The sequence below is a fragment of the Capsicum annuum genome, chromosome 10 (genome assembly GCF_002878395.1).
Source record: "Capsicum annuum cultivar UCD-10X-F1 chromosome 10, UCD10Xv1.1, whole genome shotgun sequence".
NCBI classification, from domain to species: domain Eukaryota; kingdom Viridiplantae; phylum Streptophyta; class Magnoliopsida; order Solanales; family Solanaceae; genus Capsicum; species Capsicum annuum.
The window spans coordinates 103,170,676-103,183,580 of NC_061120.1; the positions used below are offsets into that span (position 1 = coordinate 103,170,676).

The following is a 12,905-nucleotide window of genomic DNA, read 5'->3' on the forward strand; positions in this document are numbered from 1 at the left end:
ATGGTTGTATGTATATAGATGGTTTTACTTGGTTTTATAAATAACATTATTTTATCCTTACCTTGAGATCATGCTAGCGATCACTCCCTAACCCTGTCTACTGGCGGCTGTATACCCATGCAGCAGAGACCAGTCGTTCTACTTCTTCTACATAGTGATTGACTCGAGGACAACATCTGGACTGAAGTGGTGAGCTTCCATCCTTTTGGAAGGCTCCATTTCATGTTATGAATATTTCTAAACATTTTAGTTTTATTTTGGATATTGGTTTTGTCTATGGTTGGGGGCATGTCCCAATCGAATTTTATTACTATGTTAGTTAGAGGCTTTGTGGTACTTCTATGGGTTGGAATGGGCAGGATCGGTATTGGTGTTGGCCTTGGCATTGGAATAAGCTAAAGGGCTGACATCATTGGATGATATTGTTGGTTGTTCTATCCTACTTCATTTTGGGATTAATTATATTATGTTTGGAATGTCCTGGCCTGGTTTATGACCCTTGTCTTGGTATGGTTTGGTATGGTTGGATTATTGGTATAAGATGGTTAAACTCAGTTGGGTTGGTCACGGTTGTGATCTTATCCCAAAGTCATTGTGTGAGCTGTTACACTATTTTGTTACATGCTCGAAATTCAACCAACTCAGGAAAGACGGTTGGAGGTTGGGTTGGGTAACAGGAATAGTCTCCAGTGCTGGACGGACTTGGGACGCCCATTACGACAAGCCCTATGACGGGTTGTGTCGGCGGGAGATTAGTTCACCAAGATTCCATTTTTAAACTCAAACAAATGCCATTTATAAAAGCTTTTTTAAGCATTTTGTTTCCATTTTTGATATGCAAATCAGAATCAACGATAGATTCAATTCTAGATACATAATACAACATACAGAGAGATATTACAATTTTTTTGCAGCAAAGTAAAACCTTTTTCATAAAAACTAAAAGAAAGAACAAATAACCACTCAATACATGAAAGATTAGAAAATCAATAAAAATAAAAGTTAACCCAGCTGATAAACAATTTGAGCTTCAAAAAAATAATAAATTTATCGCAAATATATAGAAAACATAGAAAATAAAAGAGAAAGAATACTATACCAGCCACTTGGAAGATTAATATCGCAATCGTTTTTTGGGTTATTTTTACAAAATAAACCTTACTACAATTATATATACACAAAATTTACGGCGATTTTAATTAAGTTTTTTAGCAAGTGCGAACAGATTTTGTTTGAAGCTTGTGTTTTGGTGTGAAGGTGCGTAGGGACTGAAATTTGTGAAAGGAAAAACAAAAGAGAAAATGGACATGAGAGAGAGATTTTGGAAAAATTATTGGGAAAGTTAAAAAGTAAAGAAAAAAGACACATGAAAGCGTAATTACCACAGAAGCATCATTATTGATTATAGGTGTTAGTTATGAAAACATCCTTGGTGTTGATGTTATTCACGAAAATACCTTTGCTAGTTACCCAAACATCACTTATATAGTAGTAATATAAATATGTATAATATATAATATACAAGTGTATTATGTATGACCGAAAATTACTTTAAGGTAATTTCTGAGAGTTCATATTTGTTTGTTTTTCTGTTTTTAAATTAAGATTTGGAGGGGAATTTAATAGCTTAGTTGATTAGTTACCTGAACTTCCACCTTATTGGCGAGTGTTTGATTCCCTACATTATAATTCTCTATCATCAATTTTTAAAAAATAAAGATTTGGAGTTGCTTTGGCCCCAAATAAAACAAGAGCTTTGAGAGAATCATAAGGGTTGATGTGTGCTTCAGCACCTCACCCCTTAAGTTAAGCAAGAGGTTAGGGATCGATTTTCACGGCTGGTGAATGAAAAAAATTCTGCTCAGCAACGAAAAATTAACCAGTATTAGTTTCACACTGCCAGCTGTTAGGATATTGGGAAACCGAAAAAAAAAAAAAACAAAGCTTTGAGAGGGTTCGTCGCACAACTCATCTCTACTTCCCATGGCTGCTCGATCTATTTTCCTCACTCTCACAAGGTATTAAAACCTCCATGCTCTTCTTTTCTCCATCTCTCTACACCTCTGTTGTGCTATTCTTGTTATAGTTGCTATTTTCTTTTTCTTTTTGTACGGAATTCAGAAATGTTCGTGGCCGAGAAAGGAGTCTATTTAGATCCTTCACTACAACAACTGAAGTTGTGTATGAAGACTCACCGGATTCTGCTGTGGAAGAAAAGGACGAAACCGTAGATGATTTGAAGAGCAGAATCTTCAGTGTTAGACTACCCAAAAGAAGCGCCACCAACGTGCTTCAAAGATGGGTCGGTGAAGGTCGACAAGTATCCATCTCCGACCTCCGTCACATCTCCAAAGAGCTTCAGAAATCACGAAGATTCAAGCACGCCCTCGAGGTTTGTTGTTCCTCCAACTGCTTTTTTTTTTCCAGTCTAGGTTGAAAAGGAAACTACTGGTAAATAAGCTTATTTCGTCCAAGGATTTCATCAAACACAGTTAGCATCATATGAGAAACTCATCAAAACTAAGTATTGTAGCAATAAATCCTTCTAGAGTTTTGATAGGAAAATTAGGAATTGCGGTGCCAAAATGCAGACATTTCGGATATTTATATTCAGTCGTCTAGGAGAATGCATGATAGATAATGAGGTGTAGTGATCAATTAATACTACTTCTCAATCCAAATCTTGTTGGTGTCGGCTCTATGAATCTTCAATATTAATTCCACTCTTTAAAAGCCAATGGAGACTAACACAAATTGAAATATAGTGACTGAAATGGAAGAGGTCACCGAGAGTACTAGTTCAAAGGTGCTTGAGAAATTCGTAGTTCAAAAACAAACTTGTGGAAATTCATTATTCATAAAGAGGATAATTCCACAAAAAACTTTTCATAACTTAATTGTTTAGGTTTCAAAACATAACGACATCCAAGGTTAAAGTTGAAATACTTGACATAAAGAGCATAATAACTAACTATCTAGGAAGCCTCTAACATGACTGAATTCTGTTTACCTTGATAAGCCCTTGGTATGACAAATAAGATTGAACAAACTGAAATTGACTAATTATCAAGAACGATAGGAGCTCATCGATAGCTCAAACATTGAACTTAACGGCTCGTTCATTCGGAGTACCTGAGTCCGCATCATTCAATATGCAATGCCTCGAAAAAAGAGATGTAAGTACATATGAAATTGTGCTGTATATAAAGTAGAGGAGGCATGAAACATAACCGAATAAAAAGGATAACTAAGAGTACATAGTCATATCATGCTTAGAATCATAGATGAAGTCTGAAAATCATTAATGTGTGTCTTTCATAATCCATTTCTATCGTTAAGGGAGTTCCTTAGATTAACCAACATACATACACGTGTAAATGATATTATCATTAAGCAACCTGGCCCCAATGGACTAGGGGGCTTGACTGAGCACCCTTGACCCAAGTTAAATGGGGCTTGACTGAGCCTAGCTCCAATTTCAATGGGGGGCTCGACTGAGCACCCTTGCCCGCATTAATATAGGGAGCTCGATTAAGAACCCTTGCCTTAATTTAAATAAGAGGCTCAGAATCATAAGTTGTAAGAAAATCATGTCATGGAACTTTGACTTAAATCATATAGGTTTTGCTTTTGTAAGGAATCATCAAAGCCTCTTTTGAAGGAAAATCATATTTTTCATAAATCATGCTTTGCATAAAAATTCATAGAGCTCATGGAATTGAATAATTATTAGCATAAACGGATAATCTGTAGGAGTTCATGAGTGTGAAATAAATCTACATGAATGAACATAACTGAAGTCAATGTACAAGTCTCTTTGTGGTAGTCATTGTTGTCGTCCGCATTTAGGATCGAGATTCGAGGCAATGAGCAGATCATAGGATATATAGATGTTGATTGGGCATGATTGCCTTTTGATAGTTGTTCTACCTCTGGATATTGTGTTTTAGTAGGTAATTTGATATCCTTGAAGAGATAGAATGTGGTTGCTTGATCAAGTGTAGAAGCAGAATATCAGACAATGACTGTAGCAACTTGATGAACTATCAAGTCCACAATGCAAGAATCCAACAACAAGAAGAAGATGAACAAACTAACACAAGAACAACAAGTTGAACAACAAGTGCTAGTGAATTGAAATAGGCCACACACGGCTTCACTAGACTTTAAGAATCACGTTTTTAGAACAAGATGATGAAGTTTTCAACAAGAACCAGCAAGTCAACAAGGTGCTAGTGAATCGAAAGAGCCCTACACGGCTTCACTAGATTTCAAGATTACAAAACACATTCTTAACAAGATTACAAGAAGATAGTAACTTGGCATGTAATATTCAAGAGCCTAAGAACCCTAACAACAAGAGAGGACCCTAAGACTAAAGAATATTAACACCAAGTTCTTATTTGGACCAAGAGGAACTCTATGACCTTAAGATCCTTGTTTCTAGCCAAGATACAACACAAGTATCTCTCTACTTGTGAGCTTTCAGATTTGGGGCTTCTCCAATGGAAGAGAGAGAAGTTCCTCAATATTACAAGTGTTTATGTCTCAAAATAGTATGAAAGAACCAGCTGCCAAATAATCCTAATATCATCTATTTATATTACACCATAAATAAAGGAGAAAATGACCAGTTTGCCCTTGCTATGGGGTGGCCTTGGAGTGTAAGTTTATTACACTTCAAGGTTCCTCTTCACACTTAAAAACTTTTAGACCAGTAGGTGGATCAATCACCAACTCACACACGGCCGTTTGCATGAACAAGGCTTGGAGTTTTTGTAACTCCCTAGCTTGGCTACGTGGGAATGGTCGTGAACTTGTTGGACAGCTTGCTACACCCGTATCACAACTTGTAAGCTACTTTGGATCAAACAGTTGCTCAGACAATAGGAATTAGGAGACGTAAGGTAGTAAAGGCCTTGAAGTGTTGCGCCGTCCTGTACTACGGCTCTGTATTACAAAAGAATCATCAACAAATATTGCGACACAATTTAGGGCGCGAGTCAAATGATTGATAGATGCAAGATTCAAAAGACAACTAGGGAGATAAAGAATCAAGTTTAGAGTGATAGATAGGGGGTTAGCTTGTCCAACTCCATCCGCTTTTGTTTGGATCACATTGACTTAAGTGACCCCGAGGGTGGGTGGGTCGGGACTGTGAATAAACAATATTTGATAGAAGTGATTTATAACCAGTGTTATGATCAGAGGTACCAGATTCCATGACCCATGGTCCAGGGATTTTAGACTGTGAAACACCAACAACTAAAGTATCAGACCAGATTCCATGACCCATGGTCCAGGGATATTAGACTGTGAAACACCAACAACTAAAGTATCAGGCTAAGTAACTGAGGCTACTTGTAGAGATTTCTACTTGCTCAATATTGAAGGAACTCATCATATTCCCTTCAAATAAATAAACTCCTTGATTACCTGTAGTGTTAGTCTGGGCGACGTGAGTATTCTTGGGTGGCTGACCATGCAGGGAATAACATACTTCATGAGTGGTATCCAAACCTATTACAATAACTACACTTAGGGTGACATCTTCCAAAACGACCTCCTCCTTGTCTATTCTTCATTTTCAATTTTTTGATCTTCCCATTCTTGATAGACTGGAATTTTTGATTTTTTGATCTTCCCATAAAGGATTCTAAGCTAATCATAAGACTTGAATTTCCATTCTCGTATTTTTAGAAGTAAAAACACCTAATCCAAGAGACATGGTTGGATTGAAGAGAGTTCTATGCAAGTCATCACAAAATATAACTCACGAGACTGCTGGAATTGAGTGGTAGTTTCTGTAAAAGCCTGGAAATAATGAGGAGGGCTGCAAGCACCTTAGTCGAGGTCCACAATGCAAATAAAAATCTGAGATTCCACTGCAAAACACAGATCTTTCCAGAAAAGTGAATCTGACTGCATTGGAACCCAGAGTCAATGATTGAAATTTCCAGATGACTGTCAAGAACTGCTAGGCAACCTCAATTATAAAGGAAATAACTGAAAAAGTGGTTGAAGAAGCCAAAAACTTCACCAGAAAACTCAATCTGCTTACAGAGAATGGCAGGATAGGGAGTTGATCAGCAGGGTAGGTTCGGAATCACTGTGTGACCTTGAGAGAAAAAAAATTCTTGAAAGCTGTCCGGAAACAGCCTCACACAATAGGCGTGTGTGATAGATGCGTTGCGACTCCAGAACTATGACAACCGCGTGAGTGGGTTTCTGTCGGATATTCTTCTGGGGTTTGGTTGCCGACACCTGCTGGACCCATTGGTTGTGTTGGTTTTCGCATAACACACACCGAAAAGTGAAGTGACGCAAATCAGACCCGGGGAGTCTCAGGTCGGAAAGACGCATGGAAACTCACCTTTCTGTCCCAGTGTTTCTTAATGAGGTTCTGATACCAACTACAACATACTTAGTGCAGTATCACAAAGTGGAGTCTTGGGAGGGTAGAGTATATGCAGACCTTACCTCTACCTCAAAGATGAGGTATAGAGGTTGTTTCTGAGACCCAAGCTCTAGGCACAAACAGTCTACAAAAAGAAGTAATGGAAGTACTACAATCAAACTACACGAAACAATAGATAGTAACAAAAATCAAAGAACAAGAAACTAAATGAATAGTCCTATGACTACTAGTAAGGGCAACAAGACAACACACTCCTACCTTCTAAACCTTCTATCCTAATTTGTGTCCTCAACACCTTCCTATCCAAGGTCATGTCCTTGGAAAGCTGCAACTGCTCCATGAATTGCTTCGATGAATACCCAATGTTGATTGCAATTGGCTCAGCAAAGCAATGAAATAGCTACTTTGGATGAGAACTGGCACAACTTTCCTAGTTTTAGTTCAAAAAGTCAGATTCATCTATAGGCCTGTCGATCAGTGATTTATACTTTCTTTGTGAGTTTACGTCCACATTTACAACAACAACAACAAACCCAGTGTATTCCCACATAGTGAGGTCTGGGGAGGGTAAGATGTACGCAGTCCATACCATTTAATGACAAATATTAACGAGTCAAAACTGGTTAACTTAAGAACTACCAAAGCTAGTTCAGAGCTTTTTTCCTTTAATTTGTCTATTTTGGTATGTGCATGGCATATTCTTAGTTTCTTCTTTCTTAATCTCTACCGTTTTTGCTTATGTTCTGATGTTAGGGATTCTAAGCTAGTTCAGAGGTTTTTCCCCTTCCATCATGAACTCCTATAAGTAACTATGTTGTGTCTAGATTTCTATACAGACAATAATGTTATAATACAATTTTGTTAACTTGAAATTTCCAAGCGATGTCTTTTTGATTGGCCAGAAGATAGAGAACATTAAGTTCTATTTTGTTATTATTTTTGAAAGAAAGGATCATTATGTTTTCAAATTCAATGATGATATCTAAAACAACATTTTAGCCATTTAGCTGTGATGAAATTGTCAGTGGGAGAATGTTGTTGTGCTTTGCAATCACTCACTGTATAGCTACTGAAAGTAGTCATATCGTGGCTGCACAAACTACCCAGACTTGAATTCTGCCTAATGTTCTATATGCATTTTGACGTGCATGTAAACTAAACCAGTTTCAAGAAATATAACCCTTTGGGGACATTTGTTTCTCCAATAGTATTAGGTAGCGTTGCACTGCGAATGGATCAGGACTAGTTTTTTAGAGTTTCTGGATTTAAGAGGACTGTTGAAGAATATGTGAATAATATTGTAGATGAGATTCCTTGTGTTCTGTATTGAGTTCATGAGATGAAGGGTATGACTCTACATCTGCTTAAAGTTTTGTATGCTTGTTTCATCTCCTTTGTAAACCTAAAACCCAGAATTCAAAAAGAACTGATAGAATAGCAGTCGACAATACCCTTCTCCCAACTGCACTCCTTCATTATGCTGGTCGGAATCGTTATCTGAAACTATCATGAATTGCCTCTGGAAGAACCAACCAAACTCACAAATACGGGGAGATAAACTTTCTTCCTTTATCTAAACTACATTTTTTAATTCTAGTCATTATTTCTCTCGAACTGATCAACTCCCCATGAATGTCATTACAAGTTTTATTCATTGAAGTTGGGAATATTGGGTAATGGGTAGTAGAGCATGCTACGGCTTGTGGATAGCAACAAGGGGTTGGATGGTGGGCAAGAGCTGGTTAGTGGTGTTGTTTTGAAGAGGAAGAGAGAGAATGATCTAACGGAAAAATCACCACGTTACTGCATGATGTAGCTTTTATTTCATTCACAAAGGGGACTACAGTCCCTTCCACGATCCAATTCCAAGTTTTAGACCTCTGTGCCCATAACTTTTATTTTCATTGAAGGAGATCATACCCCGCTTCACCATCCAATTCCATGCTCTTGAGACAAGACACTTACATATTCTTAATCCACTTTTATCCCATGCAAAATCCAGACACTAAACGAGAATTGCTTAGTTTAATATAAATGTTGTTTCAATCTAAAAAATATAAAGGTTTAATATAATTGTAATTCTGTAATAGTTGCATAAGTACTGATTAGCATCCTATAGCATGCAGATCTCAGAATGGCTGGTTTACCACAATCAGGATGAAGCGTTGGACTCTGACTATGCTACCCGCATTGACTTGATCACCAAAGTTTTTGGAATTGATTCTGCTGAACGTTATTTTGAAGGACTGCCTTCTACTGCAAAAACCACTGAAACATATACTGCTCTCCTCCACTCCTACGCCAGTTTAAGACTGACTGAGAAAGCTGAAGATCTCTATGAGAGAATGAAAGAAGCAAATCTTTCTCTGAATACTGTTACTTATAATGAAATGATGACTTTGTACATGTCTGTCGGACTGCTGGGGAAAGTACCTCTTATTGTTGAGGAGATGAAACTTCACAAGGTCTCACCTGACCTATTTACATACAATCTGTGGGTAAGTTCATGTGCTGCAACTCTAAAGATTGATGAGGTTAGACGGATTCTTTATGAAATAAGTCTTGGCTCTGACTATGGTGAACAGTGGAAAAGATACATTAACCTTGTTTACATATATATCACCTCAGGTAACCTTGTAAACTCAGGGTTGAACTCTGTGGTTGAGTGTGTGAAAGGTATCACACAAAGAGAGTGGATATCCTATGACTTCCTTATTATTCTCTATGGTGCATTGGGAAATAAAGACAAGCTTGATCAAATTTGGAAATCCTTAAGAATGACCAATCAAAAAATGTCTAGCAGAAATTATGTCTGCATACTCTCATCATATCTCATGCTTGGGCATATGAATGAAGTTGGAGAAATTATTGACCAGTGGAAGCTATCTGCAGCTGCAGATTTTGATAGCTCCAGCGGCAATAGACTTCTAAAAGCGTATAAAGAAAGTGGGTTGGAAGAGCGCGCAGTAGCTTGCCGGCTACTTCTAATTCAGAAAGGATGTGATCAAATAGAGGAATTGTAGTAACAAGACCATGAGATCAAGCATCAAGCATGTTAATTTGAAAACACCTGCCAGCATTTCATTCGGCAGTATACAGAAAATTAACAATGCCAATAAAAGTAGTAATTTCGTCTCTACTTTTGCCTCTGTTAAATGGGCAGTTCAGCGTGAGACCATTTCTGTTTTTTTGCACCTATAGCTGCGACTTTTTTGGAAAAGTTCTGCAGCTATTCTGGACTTCATATTCTATTTAGCAAGTATGATGAGTATTTAGCAGGAATACCGATGGGACTTCTTTCCTTTCCCAATTATTTGACATTATATGATCGTGTAGTTTGCTCAGTATGAACGTGACTTTCTTTGGGTTCTAAAGTAGTCCATTTGATGATGGTAAGAGAGCTGCCACATTGTGTATCCAAGTTGGTTCAAACTTCACCATTCCAATAAAGTATAGCAGTTGTAACTTTGTATGGATAAAAAGAAATTTAAAAGAGAGGGGGGAGGGGGGGAGGGGGGGGGGCGCGTAACAAACTGGGAATGTTATTAGCTTCTTTCATAAATCATAGTCCAAGTCCAAGCTGGATTTAGTTAACGAGTATTAAATTTTTTAGTGCAATTGAGATGAACCAAATTCAGAAATTCCGGAATATTCGAGCTTTCACCATTGTGATATTTGAAAGTTGTGCACTTCCTAAACTAAGTGAATATTTTCCCTTCATTGTATATATCTGATGAAAGAAAATTGAATTTCGTTTGATCAGTCTTTAAACTTAAGATTCCCTTAATAATGACGACTAGCTTTGTTCGCAAGAAAGATAATAAATATGACCAAGAAGCCGAAAACCAAATTACAGTATTTACGATTGGAGTCATAATGATAATGATAGTCAAGAGTTAAAACTTTGGAGGTTTGGAGGCACCCTTGAATTTAAGGGGTTCAGGTTGAGTAGGTCTAAGATAGGGTATTTGGAATGCAAGTTTAGTGACTCATGTATGGAGGACGGTGTGGTGGTGAGGTTGGATTTTCAGGATGTTTGTAAGAAGGATAGTTTTAAGTATTTTGGGTCTATGATTCAGGGGAATGACGAGATTGATGAGGATGTCTCTATACGTATTGGAGTAGGCTGGATGAAATGGAGGCTCGCCTGGGAGTGTTGTGTGATAAGAAGGTACCCCTTAAGTTCAAAGGAAAATTCTACAGAGTGGCAGTCCATTTGGCAATGTTGTATGGAGCGGAGTGTTGGCCACTCAAGAAATCACATATTCAAAGATTGAAGGTGGCGGAAATGAGAATGTTGCGCTGGATGTGTGGCCTTACTAGAGGGGATAAAGTTAGGAATGAGACTATCCGAGAGAAGGTGAAAGTGCCTTCGGTGGAGGATAAGGTGCGAGAAGGAAGGTTGAGATGGTTTGAGCATGTAATGAGGAGGGGCATGGATGCCCCAGTTCGGAGGTGCGAGAGGCTAGCTTTGGTTGACTTCAGGATGAGTAGAGGTAGGCTAAAGAAATACTGGAGGGAGGTAATTTGGCAGGACATGGAGCTGTTTTAGCTTACTGAGGATATGATCCTAGATAGAAAGATGTGGAGGTCGCGGATTAGGGTAGAAGGCTAGTGTGAGTGGGTGGGTTGTGGCTAGGTGTTAGGAGAGTTTGGGGTGTGATAGGTGTCTTAGGTCTGTGAATATGTGTGACTACGACATGGGTATCCGTTTTCCTTATTTCTTCTTACGTATTGTTTGTTGTTCTCTTATTTCCTTTTCTCGGATATCTAGTGTTATTATTTCTTATCTTTTATTTTGTTATGCTACCCATTCAGTTTTATATTTTATTACGGTCTTGGTATATTATTCTATATCTTGAGTTGGGGGTTTATTGAAAACAACCTCTCTACTTCCTCGGAGGTAGCAGTATGGACTGCGTATATTTTACCCTCCCCAGACCTCATTTTGTGGGAATACACTGGGACTGTTGTTGTTGTTTGCTTTAGAAAGAAAAGAGAGCTATACACATAAAGCCCTTGTGAATCATTTTTTTTTAAATTAAGAACGGGCTTAATGCGTTTGCAACAAAAAAATCAGAAATCCAATGGAAAAAAGACAAATAACATAAATATCAACTCTTTTGGAAGAAATTATACTCTCTCTTTTTTAATTATTTTATTCTCTCTCCCTATTAATATACATAACATAGCCAACATATACATGACATTCTGTGTCTATGTTATGATTTTTGTAATATGTTTAGGGAGTTGAAATTTTTTGTAATATTGAAAACATAAGTTGTATATTTGTGTAATTTTTAATTTTTTAAAACAAATAGTCCAAGTTTGACATTTTTTCAAAAAATAGCCATTCAGCTATATTATTTTCACTTTATATCAATTTTCTAATTTGGATCTTTTTAGACCATGTAGTTCAGATACAGTTTATATACCATATTGATATAGTTCATACACAATACTGATACAGTTTTCAACTTGGGCCATTCGACCTATTTAAAAATATTTCAGTTTTTGTTTGCTATAAATTTTTTAACTGAAAAATATTATGTTTTTTTAGTTATTGAAAAATAATAATTAAATATAATTATATAAAAACGGTATAATTGTTATATAGAATATGTATCTATATAAGATATATACATCATCCGGGAAAAGCCATCTTTTTCTCAACAATGTCTTTGTCATTTGATCCAATAGCGTTCCGCCATTCTTCCTCCCGGCTTCCTTTCTATTCTCACTCTCATCCAACTGATGTGTATAGTTCTATCAAATATGTATATGTATAAAATATATATATAAAAAATATATAAAAAGGGCTTAAAAATCATATAATTGTTGCATAAAATATGTTAAAAAAAGTACAATTATTGTAAAAATTATGTGCCGAAACTATATAATTTTGTATAGAATATTTATTGGTATAAGATATGTATAAAAAGTGTGTAGAAACGGTATAGAATAAATTATTAAATTAAAATAATTAAAAAGTGAAATTTAAATTTTATGATCATTTTTGTATAATTTGATTTGAATTGCCGTTTCTATCCATTCTCCAAATTTAATATGTACATAAATGGGCTAGGTACAAAAGTGACCTAGCCCGAAAAGACAAACAAAAAAACAAAACAAGAGAAATGTACTATGTTGAAATCTGATAGATATCATAAAACTAATTTGGAAATATCTGATGGATGTCTGTGGAGTCTTCTCGATACTTTTTGGTCACAACTCCAATTTTGTTTTTTCTCTTGAATTTCCATGGTTTCTCGTTGTGCTATTGGTTTTCTTCAGCTCAGCAGCCTAACATTTGCAGCTCAACAATCATGTCTCATCTCCGATTTAGTCTTTTATGCTCCATCAACCGATCGACTTCAGATCTGTGGCTCATGAGCATGAGGAATATTTACAGATCCAAGTCAGATCGGTTATAGCTTAACTCAACGCACCTCAAATAAGTCTTCATCGTTGTAAATCTCCTTTAATC

At 36.8% G+C, this 12,905-nt stretch overlaps 1 protein-coding gene across 2 annotated transcripts in view; it reads left to right on the forward strand.

The window, feature by feature from the left end:
- Positions 1-1,764: 1,764 nt before the first annotated feature.
- The window catches only part of LOC107856625 (pentatricopeptide repeat-containing protein At5g09450, mitochondrial), a 30,859-nt gene continuing 19,718 nt past the window's right edge, over positions 1,765-12,905 (forward strand). Inside the window, exons 1-3 of one of the 2 annotated variants that reach the window (XM_016701622.2) lie at positions 1,765-2,018; positions 2,122-2,392; positions 8,545-9,741. In XM_016701622.2, coding sequence (XP_016557108.2) covers positions 1,984-2,018; positions 2,122-2,392; positions 8,545-9,441 — 1,203 coding nt within the window. In that variant the 5' untranslated portion in view covers positions 1,765-1,983 and the 3' untranslated portion in view covers positions 9,442-9,741. Of the gene's footprint in view, positions 2,019-2,121; positions 2,393-8,544; positions 9,742-12,905 lie in introns of those variants that run through there. The other variant, XM_047398087.1, reaches the window with a different exon arrangement.